This window comes from Bos mutus, chromosome 25 (genome assembly GCF_027580195.1).
Source record: "Bos mutus isolate GX-2022 chromosome 25, NWIPB_WYAK_1.1, whole genome shotgun sequence".
In the NCBI taxonomy this organism is placed as follows: Eukaryota; Metazoa; Chordata; class Mammalia; order Artiodactyla; family Bovidae; genus Bos; species Bos mutus.
Window position 1 is genome coordinate 5,292,304 of NC_091641.1, and position 22,243 is coordinate 5,314,546.

Sequence of the window (22,243 nt, forward strand, 5' to 3'; positions counted from 1 at the left end):
GTGTGGATCACAATAAACTGTGGAAAATTCTGAAAGAGATGGGAATACCAGACCACCTGATCTGCCTCTTGAGAAATGTGTATGCAAGTCAGGAAGCAACAGTTAAAACTGGACATGAAACAATAGACTGGTTCCAAATAGGAAAAGGAGTTGTCAAGGCTGTATATTGTCACCCTGCTTATTTAACTTCTATGCAGAGTACATCATGAGAAACGCTGGACTGGAAGAAGCACAAGCTGGAATCAAGATTGCCAGGAGAAATATCAATAACCTCAGATATGCAGATGACACCACCCTTATGGCAGAAAGTGAAGAGAAACTCAAAAGCCTCTTGATGAAAGTAAAAGTGGAGAGTGAATAAATTGGCTTAAAGCTCAACATTCAGAAAACGAAGATCATGGCATCTGGTCCCACCACTTCATGGGAAATAGATGGGGAAACAGTGGAAACAGTGTCAGACTTTATTTTGGGGGGCTCCAAAATCACTGCAGATGGTGACTGCAGCCATGAAATTAAAAGACGCTTACTCCTTGGAAGGAAAGTTATGACCAACCTAGATAGCAGAGACATTACTTTGCCAACAAAGGTTCGTCTAGTCAAGGCTGTGGTTTTTCCTGTGGTCATGTATGGATGTGAGAGTTGGACTGTGAAGAAGGCTGAGTGCTGAAGAATTGATGCTTTTGAACTGTGGTGTTGGAGAAGACTCTTGAGAGTCCCTTGGACTGCAAGGAGATCCAACCAGTCCATTCTGAAGGAGATCAGCCCTGGGATTTCTTTGGAAGGACTGATGCTGAAGCTGAAACTCCAGTACTTCAGCCACCTCATGCGAAGAGTTGATTCATTGGAAAAGACCCTGATGCTGGGAGGGATTGGGGGCAGGAGGAGAAGGGGACGACAGAGGATGAGATGGCTGGATGGCATCACTGACTCATGGACGTGAGTCTGAGTGAACTCCAGGAGTTGGTGATGGACAGGGAGGCCTGGCGTGCTGTGATTCATGGGGTCGCAAAGAGTCGGACACAACTGAGCAACTGATCTGATCTGATCTGAGTCTGCTTTTGCTTATCACCATGTTCCTTCAGATCTGAAGAATGTCAGTAATCAAATACTCCTCTTCCACCCACCCACCCCCATCAGACACCACAGTCACACTTGACAGATAAGTGCCCCTGCTTGTAATCACCATCACGATAAGCTACAGAATATATACTAGGAGACTTGCTGTCTTTTCGCTGTTGTGGTTCAGTTGCTTAGTCGTGTCCAACTCTGCAACCCATGAACTGCAGCACGCCAGGCTTCCCTGTCCTTCACTGTCTCCTGGAGTTTGCTCAAACTCCTGTCCGTCGAGTCGGTGATGCCATTCAGCCATCTTATCCTCTGTCTCCCCCTTCTCCTCCTGCCCTAAATCTTTCCCAGCATCAGAATCTTTTCCAGTGAGTCGGCTCTTCTCATCAGGTGGCCAAAGTGTTGGAGCTTCAATTTCAGCATCAGTCTTTCCAACGAGTATAGGAAAAAGACAAATTGTCTTTTTCTTGGTGTACAGTCCCAGGCATTTCAATTACTTGCCCCTTGATTGGAGCACAGACTGGTGTGGTCACTTCAAAGCCCCCTCCTCCTGCCAGCTTATGTCACCCCGCACAGCCTGCTGCAGCCTCTGATCTGTCCTCTTCCCCACGGTTCCCTTTCTTTCTCAGTAATGTCCTATAAATGCAGTCCTACAATTTTACTCTCTTGAGCCCAGCGTCTTTCACTTAGCGTAAGTGAAATTCCTCCACGGTGCTGTCACCATGAAGCCCCTTATTTTCTGGTTACTGTAGCTTTCTACCAAGTTTGGAAATCAGGCAGTACAAGTTTTCCCAAGTTGTTCTTTTCCAAGGTTGTTTCAACTCCTCTGACGTCTTAACCACGTTGTCTTCCTCTCCATGAACGTGGAATATCTCCCCATCTACTTAGTTTTCTGTAGTTTCTTTCAGCAGTCTTTTGCAGTTTTCACTATACGAATCTTTTACGTCCCGGGGTAAATTAAAACCTCAGTAGTTTGTTCTCTTTGACGCTCTTGTAAATGGACTGATTTTGTTAAATTCCTTTTTTTACAGATTTTTCATTGCTGTTGTTCAGAAATATGGCTGATTTTTATCTATATTGAAACATATTAGTCACTTCAGCCAAAGATTTGTTGATTTTGTTGATCTTTTCAAATAACCAGCTTTTGGTTCTGTTGATTTTCTTACTGTTTTCCTGTTTTCTGTGTCATCTATCTCTGTTCTAGTCTGTATTATTTTCTTCCTTCTAGCTTTGAGTTCAATTTGCTCTTCTGTTTCTAGTTTTTAAGATGTATAGTCATGTTATTGATTTGAGATCCTCCTCTTCCCTGGTGGCTCAGACAGTGAAGAATCTGCCTGCAATATGGGAGACCTGGGTTCAATCCCAGGATCGGGAAGATCCCCTGGAGAAGGGAACGGGTACCCACTCGAGTATTCCGGCCTGGAGAACCCTGTCGACAGAGGAGCCTGGCCTGCAGTCCATGGGGCTGCAAAGAGCAGGACACGACTGAGTGGCTTCTTTTCACATGTGGGGTTTAAGGCCGTAAACCCCCCAGGAGCCCGGCTGTCACTGCTGTCTTGTGTTTCCATTTTATTTTCTCCTTTCTTCTCTGATCTGTTGCTTAAGTCTGTTGTTTAGTTTTCACATATTTGTTTTCCAGTTTTTGTTCTATTATTGGGCTTTACTTTCATCTCATTGAGTTAATTCCATTAGATCAATAGATTTAGCTTACTGAGACTTGTTTTGCAGCCTGACATGTGGTCTTTTCTGGAGAATGCCCACATGCACTTGGCCAGAACGTGTCCTCTGCTGTTGGTCTGAGTCACGGGTTCCCAAGCGCTCTGTTTCCTGCCGTAGTTGCTCCTTTTTATAACTGGGTAGCAGTCCACTGATGGAAACCACAACTTAAACAAATGCGTCCCTTCACTTCTGAGGGATGTCTGTGTTGTTTCCAGCTCGGGGCAGTTATGACCGGAACTGCTGTGAACATTTGTGTGCAGGTTGTATAGGAGCAATGGTTTCCATTTCTCTAGGGTGGACAGGAGAAGGCGATGGCACCCACTCCAGTGTTCTTGCCTGGAGAATCCCAGGGACAGGGGAGCCTGGTGGGCTTCCGTCTGTGGGGTCGCACAGAGTCGGACACGACTGACCTGACTTAGCAGCAGCAGCAGCAGCAGGGTAGATACCCCAAAGTGGAGTTTCTAAGTAATGTGTTCAGTGTGTGTTTGGCTTTGGAAAATAGTTTGATGGTTGTTTAAACAGAGCTGTATGAGAGTTTGGGTTCTTCTGTGTCAGCGCTTGGTACTGTCAGCATCCTTATTTTACTTAGCCCTTCTGCTGGGTGTGTAACACTGCACACCACGGCTGTCTCACCGTGGCTTTTACGTGTATTTCCCACATGACTGATGATGTTGAACATATTTTCATTAGCTGCAACCTGCTTAACCTTTTTGGTGAGACATCTGTTTAAATATTTAGTTTTCTTGTTGCTGTTGTTTTTTTTGACTTATTGTTGAATTTTGCAATTTCTTTATTTATAGTGGATATGTTTGTCAAATATGTGATTTGCAAATATTTTCTTTTAGTCTGTAGCCTGTTTTTTTGAGTCTGAAAACTTCTTGCTTAGCCTTGCGTATCAAAGATGCTCTCCTATGTTTATTTCTTAAAATTTTATGATTCCACATTTTATATTTAAGCTTCTGACCCATGTTCATTTGAAGTCTGTGTAAGACATGAGGTTTAGGTGAAGACTTACTTTTGCCTAAAGATGTTTAATTGCTTGCAGACAATCTATGGCAAAGGCTGTCCTTCCTTCACTGAATTGCTTTTATGCGTTTGTCACAAGTCAGTTGGGCGTATCTCTCTCTTTCCTGGACTCTCTGCTTCTCTGCATTGATCCCAGGGTTTATCTCATCAGCACTGTCTTGATTACTGGTGGCCTTGGGGTAAGTTAAAATCTGGCAGAGTGACTCGTCTGATTTCATGCTTCTTCAAAGTTGTTTTAGCTGTTCTAGTTCCTTTGACTTTCTGTATAAATTTTAAAGTTGGTTTGTCTAGATCTACCCTCCCCCCCAAAAAAAATCCTGCTGGGTTTTATTGGCTTTGTGTTAAGTCTGGGTGTCATTGGGGAAGAATTGACACTCTTGCCGTGTTGGGTCTCCCATTCCATGAACGCAGTATCTGTTTATTTACATCTTTGCTTTTTTTTCGTCAGCATTTTGTCTTTTCATTATATAGATTCTGCGCGTTTTATTAGATTTATGCCTAAGTGTGTCTTTTTACATCAGTCGTAAGTCTTGTTTTACTTTGCCTTCCTGTTGTGTGCTACGACTGTACAGAAGCGGTGGATTCTTGAGTTGCTCGTCTCACATCCTGTGCCTTACCACATTCACTTTTCAGTTCCGTGAGGGTTTTGGTGTTTATTTTTGGTTGATTCCTTGGGGTCTTACTACGCAGATTCTGCTGTCTATAAATTATCTGAGCTTCCTTGGTGGCTCAGAAGAATCTGCCTGCAGTGCGGGAGACCCAGGTTCTATCCCTGGGTAGAGAAGATCCCCTGGGGAAGGGAATGGCTTCTCACTCCAGTGTTCTTGCCTGGAGAATTCCCTGGACAGAGGAGCCTGGCAGGCCACAGTCCGTGGGGCCACAAAAGAGTCAGACGTGACTGAGCAACTTTCATAAACTGCCTGTACCGGTTTTGTATCTTCTCTGAGTGGTGCGCCTGTGGTGCAGACGTTCAGGCTGGTGTTGCGGTGTCTGCCTCGCTCCTGGTCTTGGGGGCGCTCCTGGTCTTCTGCCGTCGAGAGCGGCGTTTGCTGTAGGTCTTTGTAGGTGTATCAGGATGTAGGCGTCCCCTCCATTCTTGTTCAGTCTTTTATTCTTGGTTTGTCATGAATAGATGCAGAACTTTGTCAAATCCTTTCTTTTTCCACAGATTGATACCTTTGTGTTTTTTCTTCTTTGAACTGCCAATATGGTAGATTATATTGATTTATTTTTCAATTGAGCCAGCCTGACATCACAAGATACGTCTCCTTGGCTGTCACTGTCCTTTCACATTGCTGGACACAGCTTGCCCGTGTTTTGCTGATGGTTGCTGGGAGACCTGACAGGCGAGGCGGATCCGGACTCGAGGGCTCCCTGGACCTGCTCGAGCATCTGCCCCGGAACCAAAGTCTGCTGTCCACTGTTTACTATATTATGCCTTTCACCAGCTCCTCTGACACTAACAGGGGGCTCTCCCCGACCACCTTTCTCTGAAGGAAATCAACTTAGGGCTCTAGTTAATACGTCTCCTGGGCATGAAAGCAACATTTCAGTTCTAACCCCTCTGTTGGCATTCTAGCTTGCTTGGCAGGTTTATCCGTCCTCTTGCAGCTATCACACATGATTGTTCACAGCACCCCAATCACGACCTTTGAGCGGTGAAAAACTTTTGTTAGAATAACACTGCATTGTTGAGCCAATGCTTGCTTATCCATCGTGTGCCTGGGAGTACATTCGTTGATACAGTTGGAATGTAAAAGAGACAAGCAGTAGCCGTGGCATCAGCAACGTTAGACCTTTGCGTTAATAAGCTCTTTCTTTGTTGTAGCCCACCACACTTTTGCTCCATAAGAATGTAACTCTATTTAGTACTTTCTGCATGACTCAGCGCTCTTCACTTCTGGAAATGTGTAACTCAGGGTATAAAAGCTCCTTTTGAAAATAAAGCTGCACACCCACTTCACCTAAGCTTGGTCTCCCCATGTCATCTCTCTCGCCGACGCCGTTCATCCTGAGGGTATCCCTGGACTCTGCTGAGGCTGGACCCCGGCAGGTGGTGTTTCCGGTCATGAGGGACACGGGTGTGTGGGTTTTGTTTATTTTCTGTCCTCATCCATTTCTTTTCAAGCGTAATGCTGGCCTCCTGTGCCAAGCTGGGAATTATCCCTTCTCTTTTCTGGATGAGATTGTGTAGAATTAGCATTATTTCTTCATTAAATGTCTGTACCCTGTAAAACCATGTAGGCCTGGATATTTCAGTTGTGGAAGGGCTCTGAAGGCTGGGCTGTGGGTTTTGTGTGGGCGATGTGGCTGGGCCGTGGGCAGTTGTCCGTGTGCACGCCCCCGTGGCTCCTCTGTGTGTCTGCAGGGCCCGAGGTGGGCTGCCCCGTTCCTGGTGCTGCTGCCTGGCCTCTTCTGCTGGACCCTCACGATTTAATTGGTCTTTCCAGAGGAACGGTGGCAGATTTCTTTCATTTTTCTCATTGATTTCTGTGCTTTATTAGTTCCTTCTGTCTTCTTGCGTTGGGTGTACTTTTCCCTTTTTTTTTTTTAGTTTCTTAAGGTAGGAGCTTAGATTGTTGATTTGAAGTTCTTGTTTTCTAATATAAGTGTTTAAGGCTACAGATTTCTCCCTAAGCACTGCTTCAGCTGCACCCCACACTCGACCCCGCACCTGAGGTCTGTCGTGTTCTCATTTTCATTCAGTCACGTGCTTTCTGTTTCATTTGTCATCTTCCTTAAACTGTGTCATTGTGATGTGCTGTCACGTTTCCCAGCGTCAATACTCCCCTCTTGTCTTTCTGTTTTTGTTGTTCAGTCACTAAGTTGTGTCCAACTCTTCTGCAACCCCATGGACTGTAGTCACCAGACTCCTCTGTCCATGGGATTTCCCAGGCAAGAATACTGGAGCAGGTTGCCATTTCCTTCTCCAGGGGATCTTCCCAGCCCAAGGATTGAACCCGTGTCTCCTGCATTGGCGGGCAGGTTCTTTACTACTGAACCACTAGGGAAGGCCTTCTGTTATGGATACCTGGTTTAAATTCCATTACAGTCTGTGAGTTAGTTTGTATAGTTTTCATTTTTTAATTTGCTAGTGTTTATTGATGCCCCAGGAATACGCTCTGTCTTGGAGAACGTCCTGTCTGTGCTTGAGTTGCGTGATGTCGGGTCGAACGTTGTGTGAAGCCCTGGCAGACTGCGGGCCCTTGCTCAGCATCTGTCCGCAGGCTTGACTCCTTGGCAAGGAGCTCTGACATGTCCAAACACACTTGTGGATCCGACTGTTTTTCCTTCCAGTTCTCTCATTTTCCGCTTCACGTCTGTTGAAGCTCTGCCTTTAGGAGCATGTTCATTTAGGGTTACTGTGTCTTCTTGGTGAATAAACTCTTTTACATTTTTGAAATGCCTCTTTTTTGGGCAGCCACTGTCTAGATATCTCCTCTGAAGCCTCTTTTGTCCATTCTTCCCTCCTTGCCCCTTTCTTCTCTTTGTCCAGCTGGTGGAGGTGATTTGGGATGACTGTTGGTTTCTAGGAGGGTTGCGCGGGTAGTGCCGAGGAGGCCGCACAGCTCCTCTCTGCCCCTCCTTATCAGCTCCTCCGTTTCTCGGTTTTGTTTTCCGCCACTTTGCAGGGCCAGCAGGCGGCCCGTTGCACAGCTGCAGCCCGCGTTTGTCTGGCGTATGCCTGATGAGCTGATGGGCTGGCTTTGGGGAAGATGCCTGAGTTTGGGGCGTCAGGTCAGGGGTGACACGCTGTCAACAGTTCTGGCTTCACTTTCAATATAAACAGGAGGAAGCAGGAAGCTTACTTTGAACACTGTGCTCGTTGGTCCCCGGGACTCCACAGTCCCGCCTTCCTAAGCGCTCAGCCACACCCCCGTGAGCTCATGACGTCATCTTCTGCCCTCCAGCACCGCCCCCCCAGCATGGCCACCACCCAGTCTCTGCTGCTTTGTTGGTGGCCTGTAACTGGCGGCTGCCCTTTCGTCCATTTGATCCTCTCTCTCTACATTTTTTAAAAAATATTTTAAAAAAATATTCATTGATCTATTTGGCCATGCCAGGTCTTAGCTGTGGCATGTGGGGTCTTTAGTTGGGACACGTGGGGTCTAGTTCCTTGACCACGGATTGAACCTGGTCCCCCTGCAGTGGGAGCACAGAGTCCTAGCCACTGCACCACCAGGGGTGGCCCTCGCTCTGCCTTTTAACTGGGGGTGTTTAGACCCTTTACACTTAATGTGATTGTTGTGTGCTCAGGTTTGATCTTGTTTTCTCTTCTGTTTGTCCTGTCTCCTCTTCCTCCCATTTTCCTGTATTTCTGACTCCTCTGAACTACTTGTACATTTTGTATGATACCCTCTTATTTCCTTTCTCGGCCTATTAGTTGTAACTTTTTCTTTAGTGGTTGCCTAGGTTTTTAACACGCCCCCTTCACTCATCCCCGTCTAGCTCCCAGTGACAGATGCCTCCTCACACGCTGTGTACCGGTGCAGCTGCCGGCACCCGTCACGCAGCCCTCGCGCTCTGGCTGTCATACGTTTTATCTGCACTTAGGTCTTAAAACCCCACCATGTTCTTATTGGTTTTGTTTAACCTGTTTTTAAAATAGTAATTTAGATACTTTTTCAATATTTCAATAGCATGAAGCCATGTTTGCGCCTGCGTGGTTAAGACCCCCGTCGCTGCTCCGGCCCGGTGTGGGTCCTCTCCCCTCTGGACTCGTTCCCCTCCACCTGGAGGCTTTCCCGTCACGTCCCCGTAGGGCAGCCCGCCTGGATAAGCCCTCTGCTTCTGTGTGTCTGAGAACATCTTTATTTTGCTTTCTTTTTTTGAAAGATATTTTCACTGGGAATAGAATGCTAGGTTGACATTTTTCATTTCTTCCAGTGTTTGATAGATTTTTCTCCTCTTTCTCACTCGCGTTTCTCTGCCGAGAAATCTGCCGTGCGTCTCCGTGGGCGGCGTTTCCTCCCTGTGGCTGCTTGCAGGGTCTCCTCATCAGCACTGGTTTAAGCCCACGTGTCGTTCCATGCACTGGGCTCTTTTCCTGTCTTTCTCATGCTCGGGTCTGTGCGGCTTCTTGAGTCTGTGTCTTTATACTTGGATCACACGTGGACCCTCCTGCAGTATTTTTCTGCCCCCGCCACCACAGGGACTCCAGTTACCCATAAATCCTGCTTCATGAAGCTGCCCCATCGCTCACGCTGCTTTCCCTGGTTTTAAAGATTGATTTTCCTCTCTGTCTGCCACCCTGGTAGTTTTTATCACCCTGTCTTCAAGTGCACGAAACTTTTGTCCTGCAGAGTCTCATCCATCACGAATCCCATCCAGTGTTCTTCATCTTGGACGCTGCGGCTCCCACCCAATGGAACGTGCCTTTACTCCCGGAGCTTTTAATAACTTTTCATGTCCAGGGACGCTGATTTAATGCCTGTGCGGTTCTTGGCTGTGCTCCTCATTGTGGGTCGTGTCTTCCTGGTTCTTTGAATGCCTGGTAACCTTTGACCGGGCAGCAGGCTGTGTGTGTCGGCTTGCTGGGTTCTGAGCGCTTCTGTGTCCCTATAAATCTTGGTGCTTTGTTCAGAGGTGCAGTTAGGCTTCTTGGAAAGAGTTTGGTCCCTTCCAGTCTCGCTTTTGTTGATTTGTGAGGCCATTCTGGAGCAGTTCTCTCTGAGGAAAATAACCCTCCCACTCCCGAGTCGACCTTCCTGAATTACCCACAGAGCATGAGTCCTCCATTCCAGCTGGTGGGAGAGGCTCCATCCCTCGCCCCGTGTCAGCGCTGGGCTCTGCTTCCTGGGTGCTTTTTTATTTTTCATTTTATTTATTTATTTTTGGCCATGCTGGGTATCACCATTGCACACCGGCTCTCCTCTAGTTCTGACGAGCGGGGTTTCTCTGTTGTCACGCACACGTCATTGCCCGTCATTGCCGCGGCCTCTCCCACGTGGGGCACGGGCTCTGTGGAGCGCGGGCTCAGTAGCTGCCGCACGCGGGCCCTGGAGCACAGGCTCGGGAGCTGTGGCCGCACGGGCTTCTGTGCTCCCCCACCTGTGGGATCCTCCCAGATCAGGGATTGAACCCACGTCTCCTGCATTGGCAGACGGCGTCTTCACCACTGAGCCAACAGGGAAGCCCCCAGGCACTTGTTTATTTTAAACTATATCAGTATCAGTTCAGTTCAGTCGCTCAGCCATGTCCGACTCTCTGTGACCCCATGAATCACGGCACGCCAGGCCTCCCTGTCCATCACCAACTCCCGGAGTTCACTCAGACTCACGTCCATCGAGTCGGTGATGCCATCCAGCCATCTCATCCTCTGTCGTCCCCTTCTCCTCCTGCCCCCAATCCCACCGGGCATCAGGGTCTTTTCCAATGAATCAACTCTTCGCATGAGGTGGCCAAAGTACTGGAGTTTCAGCTTTAGCATCATTCCTTCCAAAGAAATCCCAGGGCTGATCTCCTTCAGAATGGACTGGTTGGATCTCCTTGCAGTCCAAGGGACTCTCAAGAGTCTTCTCCAACACCACAGTTCAAAAGCATATCAGTATAGTTCCTATATCAGTATAGTTCCTATAAAAAATGAAGACAAAAATAGCTGCCTTCTTGCAACAAGTGGTGGCCTGCCTGTATACCTGCCTCCACCCCGGGCTTGCTTGGCCTCTGGGCCTTTGGGACTAGAGGGCCCGCGTCTGCACCCTGTCCTGGTGGCCCCCAGCCTCAGCCGCGTCCACAGCCCACGTTGTGTGTCTTTTCTGTCTTTTCATCGAGTTTGGTCCTTTTCTTGATTCTTGAGTCCTTGCCAGGGTGCAGTCCCACGTGTGGGGGGGACCAGTGGGCACAGGACAGTCTGACCCCACCTGACCCCCGTTGGTCTCACTGCTGCTGTGGAGTCGCGGTCAGCAGAGCCCCCCCAACCCGTCCCTCTGAAGTTGTGGTCAGCGGATCCCCCCTACCTGCCCCTCTGGAGTTGCGGTCAGCGGAGCCCCCCCCCCACCTGTGCCCCCTGCCCCTTGAAGTCGCAGTCAGTGAAGCCCCCCAACCTGCCCCTCTGGAGTTGTGGTCAGCGGAGCCCCCTCCACACGCCTGCACCCGCTGCCTGCCCCCCGCCCCGCCCCTCTGCAGTCACGGTCAGCAGAGCCCCCCCCCGTTAGTCTCCCCGCCCCTCTGGAGTCATGGTCAGCGGAGCCCCCCCCAACTGCGCCCCCTGCCCCTTGGAGTCACGGTCAGCGGAGCCCCCCCCACCTGCCCCCACCCCCGCCTGACCCCCCGCCCCTCTGGAGTCGCGGTCAGCGGAGCCCCCCCGCCCCTCATAGATGCCATGCTGCACTCCTCCACCCCCTGCTTGTGTGTTTTCACAGCTTTTCCTTGCTGTGGCAGCTCTGTGTCATATTTTCACAAGGGCCTATTTAACCGTCTCTTGACCCTTCCTGTTCCCTGCCCAGAGGCCATGCTGCAGTGGCCTCCCGTCACGGTCTGCTCTCCTTGCAGGTTGAAGGTTGAGGAGCTGGAAGCCGAGCGGAGTCGCCTAGAGGAGGAGAAGAAGACGCTGGAGGCGCAGCTGGAGCGGCTCACACTGCAGGTGAGTTCATCTGAGGCTCGCCCGCCCTCCTGTGAGGCTACTGCGCCATAGCTGTCCACTTCCCAGTGGACGGGCCAGACGCCCTCGCTGGCTGAGAGCTCGGGTCCCGAGCCCGTGGCGGGCACCCCCTGCCTCGGGCCGTGCTGTCGCCCCCCCAGCCCTCCAGCCCCGTGTGCTTCGTTGATTCACAGCCTGTTTTCCCGACCGCTGGCTGCAGAGCCCCTGCGGCGCCCGTGGCGGGCATGTGGGCGTGCTCCCCGGGGAGGAGAGGCCCAGCAGAGGGTCCCGTGGTCCGGGGTCTGTCTCCGGTGGGTCCTGCCGGCCTGCAGCTGTGAGGTCCGTAGCTGCTTACACTGTTGCAGTGTTCCTTTGTTTTTCATTTTTATTCCCCTGTCTAAATTGTTCTCAGGCAGGAAACCTGCAGGTCTGTGATTACCCAGATTCTGGACAGGCCATTGATTTTTGTCTTGACACCTATTAGAGGCAAATCAAATCTCTTTTTTATTCCCGATTCCTGGAGACGGGAGAAGTGACATCCTTGATAGAGCGCGGTGCCGGGAGCCGTGGCTGGACGGTGTTCCACTCCGGACCTGTCATCTTGCTCGGTTTTAATTGGGCCGCAGTCCTGACGCGGGGCGGCTGCTGGCAGGTGAATCCCCAGCCGCCCGTCAGCGGCCGCGTTGGGTCGAGCGCGCCCGAGGTTACGGCTGACAGCTCCCGGGCCTCAGGACGGGGCTCAGCCAGTCCTGCTGAAGCCGACAGTCATGAGGCGCCGCCGCGGCCCTGCTGCGGGTACTGGGGGTCAGACTAGGTCAGAGGGGCAGTGAGCACTGTCAGTCAGTGGGTGTGGGGGATGGGGTCCCGGGTGGGGTCTTCGATGTCGACCACGTCCAGCCTCCTGGGCCCCAGGCAGACCCAGTGTGGGTTGGGGCATCCGCGTCTGCAGACCTCAGCTGGAGCCCTCCTCCTTAGCTGGGTGGTCTCAGGCGTGTCATGCTTTGCCATCTGAGCCCCTAGCACGTCCTTTATAAAATGGGGGACAATGAGCCCCCGTGGGGGATAACAGGAGCAGTTAACAAGGGCTCAGGGGCCATGTGTGGGCACACCATTGTGAGGGCAGAGACCTTGGTCCCTGGGCCGTGGAGGCCGCAGGAGAGGCAGGCGCCCTGCAGGTGGCCGGGTTGGCCCCAGGCTTGGTCTGCGTGACCGCAGAGCTGCGGACCCGAGTCCGGGGCAGAGCGGGGGACGCGGGCCGGGGGCGACTCGGCACACAGCCCCTGGCGTGTGTCTGCGGCTCTGCGGCCTGCTCCTGATGCAGCCCCCCTCCTCTCTCCCCTGGAAGAGTCTTCAAGGCAGGCCGCTTCAAGGAAGATTGATTAAAATCAGCTGCAGTTTGACTTAATTGGGAACATATGCTCGGAGAGGGAGTCGACTAGTTAGAACTTCTTGTAATTAGTTCACAGCTGGTTGGTGAGGCACGCGCTCCAGTTACTGCTCAGAGCCGAGTGCACGCCTGCCTGTCTGCCCACTGGTGCCCGCTTGGTGCCCAGTGGGGCTAGGCAACGCTGCAGAGCAGGCTCCTAGCCACTCCCGTGCTGTGTGGCCTGTCCCGGTCTTCTAGGGTCGTCGGCTCTTCCCACCGCGTCTGGGGTGACCTGTGTGTGTCCCTAAAGTAGGCAACCATCAGGGAGACAAGCCCTGCTTAGCGATGGTGGAACTGAGGCCCCCAGAGCCAGACATGACTGGCCGTTGTGTGAAGGTGGGATGTTCTGATACAGGCTGCTCTCGAGCAGGCCACCTGAAAGTCTGGGCCTGAAGCTGCAGGGTCCTCTGGGAACCAGACTCTGCAGGTCGCACTCCCACTGCCCTGCCCCCCGCTCCAGCGCCCACCTGGCCGTTCCCAGCGGTCCTGGTGGGACGGGGCACCACCTGGCACCCCAGCTCCCTCCTGCCCTTGGGTGCCCCTCTCCACAGTGGTGGGCCCTGGGCCTGCTGCTGGCTCTGCCCCTCCGTGGTGGTGGCCCTGGTCCCGGTCTGCTCGCCAGGACGTGCGGCTGACCCCACCTCCTGCCAGCTGTGGTGGACATGGTGACCCCCAGCCAGGAGCACTGCCTCACAAGCTCACTGCTCTGCAGACTGCATCACCTCGACCGACGGTGCCCTGGGCGTCCACACCGTGGGCCACGTCCAGGGCTGTCGGGGCAGCGAGCTGCCTGGCGCTCTGGAGAGCAGCCCGAGGGCCAGACGCACAGCAGCTCTGGGCCTGGCGGCCACTGGTCCCCCAGCAGGGCCCCTTCCAGTGAGGAGCAAGCTTCGTGCGGGCGGGTGGGAGGCCTCAGGCCCTCTGGCTCCCCTGGGTCCCGGGAGTGGAGCCAGTGTGCTGACGCAGCCCTGCCGGTTCCCCGACGTTATAGACGTGGTCAGGCATACAGCACAGTTGCAAGAGTTTTGCCGTGAGCAGCCCGTGTCCCCCTGCTGGGGACGCTCCCCTGCGGCCGCCGTGACGCACCTGTCCGCCCCTTCCTTCCGTTAGTCCTGTCTCTTTTCTTGACGCATTTTAAAGCAAATTGCAAACATCTGTACCTCTAAATGCCTCAGCACGCGCGTAATTAGGCAGAATTCATCTTTGGGGTTTGAGCCCCCGTCCCACCGTCGCTCAGAGTGGGCGGGAGAAGCCCCTCAAGCTGGAGCGTCCCCTCACGTCCCCGCCCTGCCCGCTTCCGGTTTGGGAGGGGTGGGTTGTGCTCAGGAGGGGCCCGACTGCAGCCCGGTGACATTTACACTGACTGTATCTTTTTTGGAAATGGAGTGGGTAGAAAATTGCCGGGTTCCCTGTGAGCGGAGAAACTGCCCGGCTCCCGCCCTGTTTAATCATAGCGGCCCCCGGCCTGGCCTCCTCCTGCTCCAGGATACAGAGGCTGGGGCGGGGGGGCTGGGGTGGGTTTGCAGCCTTCACTGCTCTTCACGCCTCGCTGCCCCCAGCCACCGCCCACTCTCCACGCAGCAGACCCGAGCCCTGCTGGCCCCTCGCCTGCAGGTTCTGCCTGCTGCCCACCCCCAGGCTCAGTCCTTGGATGAGAGGTCCCTCCCCCACCAGTTCTCACCAGCCCTCACTGGCCAGGGAGCCCTGAACCTACAGCAGGTCCAGGCTCTGCTTCTCGGAGCCTGTCTTGCCCTTGGGTCCTCCTGCTGCTGACCGGGGCCTTGAGCATGTCCTGTCCCGGACTAGACAGGTTATTTCCTGATGGCCTGCTGCCGTGCTTCTGGAATGTCCTCTGGGCGTTGCTCCCTGGCAGGGGCAGGACCCTGCAGACCATGGGGCCTGGTGCCTGGAGGGGTGAGCCCCTGAGGCTGTTCCGGGCAGGGTCGGCTGCATCCCTAGTGGCCCAGCTCACCCCCTACCCCCAGCCCTGCAGGCTGATTTTGCTCTGCACGTCTGGTTCCTCGGTGCCGCCAGGTGATCAGAGCACAGGGCTGGGTGTGGACTGGCGATGGTGGGGCTGTGGCTCTGCGCACGCCAGCCCCTCCACCAGCTGTGACGCTGGCGCCTTCCTGGCTGCACCCGGGAGCACCGCTGGCCTGACCCTGGGCCTGCTCTCACTCAACACTCACGGGCACTGAGGCGGGTCTGCCGTTCCCCCGAGTGGAGGCAGCTTGGCATGCAGAAGCCGCCTGTCTGCTGCATGGCGGGAGGTGACACTATCACGCCCCCAGCCCCAAGCCGGCTCTACTGCCCCAGCGGAGGTCCAGACCTCCCTGGCCAGCAGCCCCTGTCTGCTCTGAAAGCCTAGGTCATCTGTGTGAGGACCGCAGGGCTGGCCGCATCCTGCCACCCCACCCCTGTCCTGGCCAAGCCAGAGCTCTGTGGTGTTAAGACCAGGCTACCCTCCAGCCAGCTGCCCTCCCCTGCCCGCAGGGCCATGACCAGCTGTCTGCCGTGGGCCCTGCCTGCCTGTGGTGGGGGGTACCGGGTGGGCAGCTCAGGCATCACGCCTCCTCTGGGCACTGAGCTGAGTGCGGTGACCTGGCCTGACTCCAGGCAGTGTTTCCGGGGCACAGGAACTCCAGGGCACATGTGGTGATGCAGGCAGGGCTCCCCGGAGGTGGGCTCCGGAGGACGCACGTCCAGGTGTGAGCTCCTGATCCGCAGACCAGGGCCCTGGGCAGACGCTTCCCTCCCCAAGTCCCGGTTCCTTCGCTCGGACCCTGAGTGGGGAGCAAATGCCCAGGGCTGCGGGCATCAGGCCAGGTGCGCGTGAGGCTCCCGTCCGGCTCCTCTCCCATGTAGCTGCTTGGAGGTGGTGGGTTTGCTCCCTCTGATGTGAGTCTGCGCTGCCCACCCCCACCCCCTGCAAACTCACAGAGCCCGTCTTCACACTTCCTGATGCTTTTCTCACCGTGCACGCTCGGGGGGTTTCCTCCACGGATGCGAGCGCCCTGTTAGTGTTTACACGTGCCACACCTCCGTGTGCTGTGACGCGTTAATCCTGCGGGTTACCAGGAACGTGGTCACGACCTTGCCGTGGCACGTGCCCTTCTGCCCACACCTCTGCCCTGTGTGTGTCAGGAGAGGGCCAGCGGCCGCTGCGTGCGTTCCGACGGCCGCACCGTGAGGGTGCCGGCCCCCTGCCCCCGCCGCCAGGCTCCTGGGCTTCCTGGTCCGGTGGGTGAGCGCCGCGTGGTTGGAACTGCCGGTCCCCTTGTGGCACGTGGGTGAGGGTCAGTGTCCTCGCTTCACTTTTCAAACGGCTCCTGGTCCTGCTCCTGTTGGTCTCTTGGAGCTCTGTGTGTGTCAAGGGCATCTCAGGCTGCGACGTTCTCCCAACCGTCATCTGTCTTTCCACTTTGCTGGTGCTGTTTTGTTGTTTTTTTTAACCAAGCAGAAGTTTGGGGCTTTTAGACTTATTTTATTACAGATGCGTTTACCACCTTTTCCTTTTTAGCTCCTGGGTTTGTGTTCGTCTTTACCTTTCTCATGTCGAGAGTTCTCTCATGCTATATCTCCTGGTTTTCTGGGGCAGTTTCATTTTTCACGTTTAAATCTGACGGATTTGGGATTTGGTTTGGGTTTTTATGAGGTGGGAGGCATGGTTTTGGGAGGGGCTCCTCCTGGTACGCCTGGACCACTTCCTGAAAGCCTGTCTCTTCCTCACTGGTGTGAGGTCAGCCCCCTCATGCACCCGATGCCCCGGGTCTGATCGAGGCCGGGGCTCGGGTGTCCTGCTGCCCCCAGACTCTTTATCAGGGTTTTCTCTTGTTCACTTTTATGTGACCTTTGGAATCAGTATATCCAGCTCCCCCTCCCCCAGCCAGCTTAGAACTTGCTGGATGTCGTGAACCGAGAGCGTGAGGGTCTAGGGGTTGTGTCTCCTGGGCTCGCCCTCCTCCAGGAGGATGTCGCTGAGACTCTGTTAGGGTCTGTGTTCTCCGCCCTCCCGCCCCGGGAATAGCTTGCCCAGAGGACAGGCACTGTGTGATTCCACCTGTGGGGTCCCTGGAGGAGTCAGAGTCATAGAAACAGAGAGCAGAGGGGGCGCCGGCGCTGGGGGGCGGAGCCAGAGTTTATGGGGACACGGCCTCAGCTTGGGAAGGCCGTGGGTGGACAGGGGTGACGACTGCACAGCGGCTTGGATGTACTTAAACCGAGCAACACGCTTAAAAACGGTTATGGCGGCAAATTTTATCACAATTCCCAAAAGCTTTTCTTACTGGCTTTGCTGAACATCTTCTGTTCTAACTCAGAGGCCTGGCGGGAGCACAGCCCATGTCCATGGTGAGGGGCATGGGTACAGGGTCGTCCCGCCCTCTTCCCACCCGAGCAGCCAGGCCCTCCCCTTCACCAGCTGGTCCTGCAGATGCCGGCCTGACTGGAGGCGCCCGCCGCCAGCTCCCACGGCTCGGGGCAGATTTAGGGTGCCTGCCTCCGCTTGCTGTCTGTGACAGGGGGATCTGGCAGCCGAGGCGCCTGATTTCCACCACCTGCCCAGCCAAGTGGGGATACGGGCCACTCGGTCAGCGGGCTTGGAGGGCCATCGCTGTGGAGGGGCAGAGGCTGCCGCAGGCGTGTCTTGCCTTCCTTCTCCTCCTCCCCCAGCCTCCCCTGTCCCTCCCCCGAGAGACGCGGCCCCGGGGTGCCCGGGTGGGTGGCCAGTGTCCCGGCCGTGTGCACTGCCCTAACGGGACAGTAGCTCAGGGGGCAGCCTGGCGCGCAGACAGGAGTGTGAGGCCGTATTAGTCGGGGGGCAGCTTGGCCAGCTTACCCAGCCCACCGTGCGGTTAGTGCCGCACCTCCCCACCCCCGCATCTGCTGCGCCGCAGCCCCGAGTCTCCCTGCAGGGTGGCCTGGGAGGGCAATCAGGGTGGGGACGCTGGGAGGGCCTGGAGCCCACAGCTGGCCTTGGCTGGAGTGGCCACCATCCCTCCCTCCCAGCGGGGAGCGAGGTGGGGGCGCTGGGAGGGCCTGGAGCCGCAGCTGGCCTTTGGCCGGAGTGGCCGCCACCCTGCCCTCCCAGCGGGGAGCGCGGTGGGGGCGCTGGGAGGGCCTGGATCCCGCAGCTGGCCTTCGGCCGGAGTGGCCGCCACCCCGCCCTCCCAGCGGGGAGGGTTGTCCTTCGTGGCTGCCCTGCAGGCTGTTTACAAGCCTCTCTCACAGCAGGTCACCTTCTGAAGGGCTCCGCGTGGGGTCGCGGGCGATTGGTGTCCTGTAACTGGCTCCAGCGACCGCCCTGTGTCTGCTGCTTGGAGCTGGGGGTCGGGGCTGTGATCTTGCGCGGGCAGCGCGGGGCCACAGGGGGAGCTCGCCGCATGTGCCGGGGCCTCCGGCCTCTGCAGCACCCCCCTCTGTCTTCGCTTTTACTGGTCCTCACCTGCCCAGCAAGACCCGGGCAGCCCTTGGCTCTCAGCAGCACAGCTGGAGTCAGAGGTCCTGGGAACTTGTGGAGTCATGCTGCTGGACCCGAAAAAGCCAGGATCTGGCACAGGTTGAGGAGACTGAGGACTGAGCATTTTGGGCCCCCGAGGCCTGGCTCAGACTCAGTGTCCACCCACTGGGTGGGGACCTTGTTGCAGCTGCGTGGAAGTGACCTTGTGTCCCCTCTCAGGTGGCCCCTGGACACCTGCGTTCTCTGTCCACCCATCCCTCTGCCAGCACCTGGGTGGGGTAGACACAGGGACTCCTTGAGATGGGAGGCAGTGCTCCCCGCCCGTGCACTGCGGCCTTGGGCCGGGCCTTGTGCCCGCTCTGCGTTTCTGGGGGGTCAGATTTGCATTGGTGCTTTCCTGCACTGTCTTCCCATGACTCAGACAAGGGCACACGGGCCGCATCCAGCAGGTGTGAGAGATGCCTGTCGAGATTAATGCTGGCTTTTGCTCCACAGGCATCACAGGCACCAACGGCACACTCAGCAAAGCTGAGTGCGTTTACAGCTGTCTTCACGTCCACTGGTGGGGGCGCAGATGGTAAAGCGTGTGCTTGCGACGTGGGAGACCCGGGTTCAGTCCCTGGGTCAGGAAGATCCCCTGGAGAAGGAAATGGCAACCCACTTCAGTACTCTTGCCTGGAAGATTCCATGGACTGAGGAGCCTGGTAGGCTACAGTCCATGGGGTCGCACAGTCGGACACGACTGAGCGACTTCACTTTTCACTTTTTCTTTTCACATCCACTGACTTTCTCGTCTTTCCAGACCTGGGAAGGTGAGCAGGGTCCCCATTTTACAGATAAGCAAGTTGAGTCTCAGAGCGGCCTGGTCATCTCAGAACCAGCGCTGGGATGTCCGTGTTTCTTGCAACAGGATGCCAGCTGAGCAGCTGAGGGGCTGTGCCATCTCGCTGGGGGTCTCGTGTGAGCGGAGGGGCTGCTGGCCGCAGAAAGACAGCGGTGGCGCTGATGGGAAGGCCCCTCCCCAGGCTCCATGGCCCCCAAGGGGACTCATCGCAGCCACTGGGCAGCCTGCAAGCTCACCTGTGTGTCCGGGGCCCGCGTGGCGCCTCGTGGCCAGTGGCAGATAAACTCCCTGCAGGCTCCCTGGCGCTGGCAGGACTGTCCACAGAGGATGACGTGAGAAGGGCCCTCCACGTGTGCCGGCCTGGTGACGCTGCTCCCACGGCACATCCTGTGTGCGGCTACCTGGCAGCCCCAGCTCACACCCGGCCTGGGGCCACTCGGGGCCTGGTGGGCCGGCTCCCAGTACCGCCCCTGGGCTCCAGCGGCCGGTCCCCAGGGCTGGGCAGCGGCGAGCACACGCGAGGGTGTTTTGAGGCCCCCTAGACCCTAACAGCCCCTGGGTGGCGGCCCCACAGCCGGCTTGTTTGTGGGGAGCCTTGGCCACAGGAGGGCGGGTGCCCGGTCCTGAGGGAGCCCTGGGGGGTGGGGCGGGGGGAAACAGAGGGCGTGGGGGCGGGGCCTCGGGGACTGGCTGGTGGGAGGGCGTGGCCTCGGGGAAACGGAGGGTGTGGGGGGTGGGGCCTCGGCCCCTGGGGCCCGGCCCCTGGGGCCTTGCTTGTGGTGCCCCAGAGCAGGGGCTTGGGAGCACTTGCTTCACTCGGCCCACGGCAGGAGGCTGGTCCCCAGACGCCAGGTCTTCTCCCTGCCTGCTGCCCTCCTGCCTCCAGCCCAGGCCCTCCGCTCTTCACCCGTGTCGTGACCTGCTCTGTAGCCACAAGGGTCTCGGGTGCTTGGTGCCGGGGGTCTGTAAGGTTTGTAGGATCTGGCCTGCAGTCCCGTGGCCCGCAGCTGAACCGCAGGCTCTCCACCCTCGGCCAGCGTACTGTCTCTAGGCTGGATCTGCCGGGTGTCCCCAGCTTCAGACCTGGGCAGCATCCCATGAGCCCCCAAGCGCCAAAGGAAACCGGCGCACACGGCGTGTCGGACGTGAGGTCGGTGCCCGAGGGACCCACCCAAGGTCACGGAGCTCACGAGCTGCAGGATGCTGGTCCTGGGCTCATGGAGGCGGGTGTGCCGGCAGGCGGGGCCTGGAGGGCTGAGCGCCCCTGTCCTTGAGGTCTGGCTGGCCCTGCCCCTCAGTCTCCGTGGGACCCTGAAGCTCCCCGCCCTTCTCCCTGAGCTGAGCTTCCTGCAGTGGGGAAGGTATTGATTCAGTTTTCAGGCTGGGTGATTCATAAATATGCATGAGGATCAGTGGTTACTTAACTGTGCTTTTTAATTCTCCCGGCGTCCCTGCCTCCTGCCAGCAGGGTCTCTCTTAGCAGGCGCAGCAGGGCCCTCTCCCCGGCCACGGTGGTCCTTCACAACTCACAGGGGCCCTGGGGCCTGTTCACCCCCCGCCACCCCGGTGTCCCGGGAGCTAGGCTGAGAAGGCCCTTAGAGATCAAGTTCACTGCCCTCCGCTTCCTCAGATGGAAGCTGAGGCCCTGGAGGACAGACGCCCTGGGCTGCTAGCAGGCAGGGCAGAACCTGACTGCTGACAGCAGTGAGGCAAGTGTGTGGGGCTCAAGACACCAGCTCTAAGGCCTGGACTCAGGGGGCCTGGCCGTTTGTCATAGCTTGCACAGAATCTGAGCGTGAGAAGGAGACCCCTGTGACCTGCGGGCCACAGGAGGGCTGCGGGGCCCTGGGGAGGAGCACTGCTCAGGCCCAGCCCTGCTGCCTGGGCCCGTGGTTGTCAGGCAGGCCCGGTCTTCTGCAGACTTGAGACCCCTCCTGTATCCTGAGAAACTCGTGGTCCCCCGAGGACCCCGACCGGGCTGGAGCTCCTCTGCGGCCTGCCCTGCGCCCACCTGTGGTCATGGACGGGAATGGGCCTCCACTCCTGGGCACGGGGGAGGTTTTTTTTTTTTTAAGGGGGAGGTTTTTGTTTACCAGTAATTGCACCCACACATCAAAGAGAGGCTCAGAACTTTTCCTTTTGAGATTCCCGTCAGCGTCTCAACAGTTTCCTCAGCTGTGAATCAAACAAGGCAACAAATTTTTAGCAGAAGATTACAGCCGTTTCTCCCCTTTCTTCCTCAGAGCTGTCATCTAGTCGCAGATATCAGCAGATTTGTTCACGCCCTCCCATCTGCTTTAGTGGTGCCGGCTCCCGGTGCCCCTCACGGTCACACGGGGCCCCTGTGCCTCCGACCACGCGTGCCCGGGGGGAAGGGTGGCACCCCTGCCCCTGGCTGGCTGTGAGCACCTCCTCTCCCGGGCACCGTGCAGCCCACGTGCAAGGAAGGAGGGATGGAGAGGAGGGGCGGAGAGAGGGAGGGGAGGGCCTCCTTGCTCGGGAGGGGGTGCAGAGTGGAGCCCAGGTGCACTGAACCCTGATGCCTTCTCGCTCGGCCTGGCCACCTGGTCCCGTGGGCCTTTAACCCGTGGCAGCTTCGTCCGGCCTGTGGAGGAGGCCGACTCGGTAGCAGCTTGTGTGCAGTCCCGCTGGGCCTCAGGGGCCAGTCCTCCCTGGCACCTGGGAATGGTGGCCCCGTGGTCTGTGGTGCTCCTCCATCCCCAGGCAGGTCAGACTCCTGGGGGAGCAGCTGCCGCAGCCCCCCTCCTCTAAGCAGAGTTAATTTCCTTGACTTCTGAGTGCCCTGGGGGAGGTTGCAGGTGAAAGGGCCTGTGGCCAACCTCAGCCCCAAGGCGCTGTCACAGACTTGTCTCGTGTGCCCGGCCCCCCTGGAGGCACCTCGGGAAGCCTCCTGAGAGTCCGGCCGGACCCAGGCGGCACGGGCTTGAGTTGGGTGGGCTAGCCTGCCCCCTGCCAAGCCAGACGCGGAGACCTGCCCTGAGGACCAGCATCTGGACAGTGTGCTGTTCAGGGTGGGGGCCCGTGACCAGGAGGTGGTTTGAGAGGAAGCCGGGACAGCCCCGCTCAGGGGCGGCGCTGGAGACCTCTGCCCTGACCTCCTGGGCT

The 22,243-nt window shown here is 56.4% G+C and overlaps 1 protein-coding gene across 2 annotated transcripts in view; it reads left to right on the top strand.

Moving 5' to 3' along the window:
* Positions 1-22,243, top strand: part of MAD1L1 (mitotic arrest deficient 1 like 1) — a 244,258-nt gene that overhangs the window by 169,699 nt on the left and 52,316 nt on the right. For both annotated transcript variants that reach the window (XM_070362807.1, XM_070362808.1), the window contains one exon: positions 11,302-11,392. In XM_070362807.1, coding sequence (XP_070218908.1) covers positions 11,302-11,392 — 91 coding nt within the window. The remainder of the gene's footprint in view (positions 1-11,301; positions 11,393-22,243) is intronic.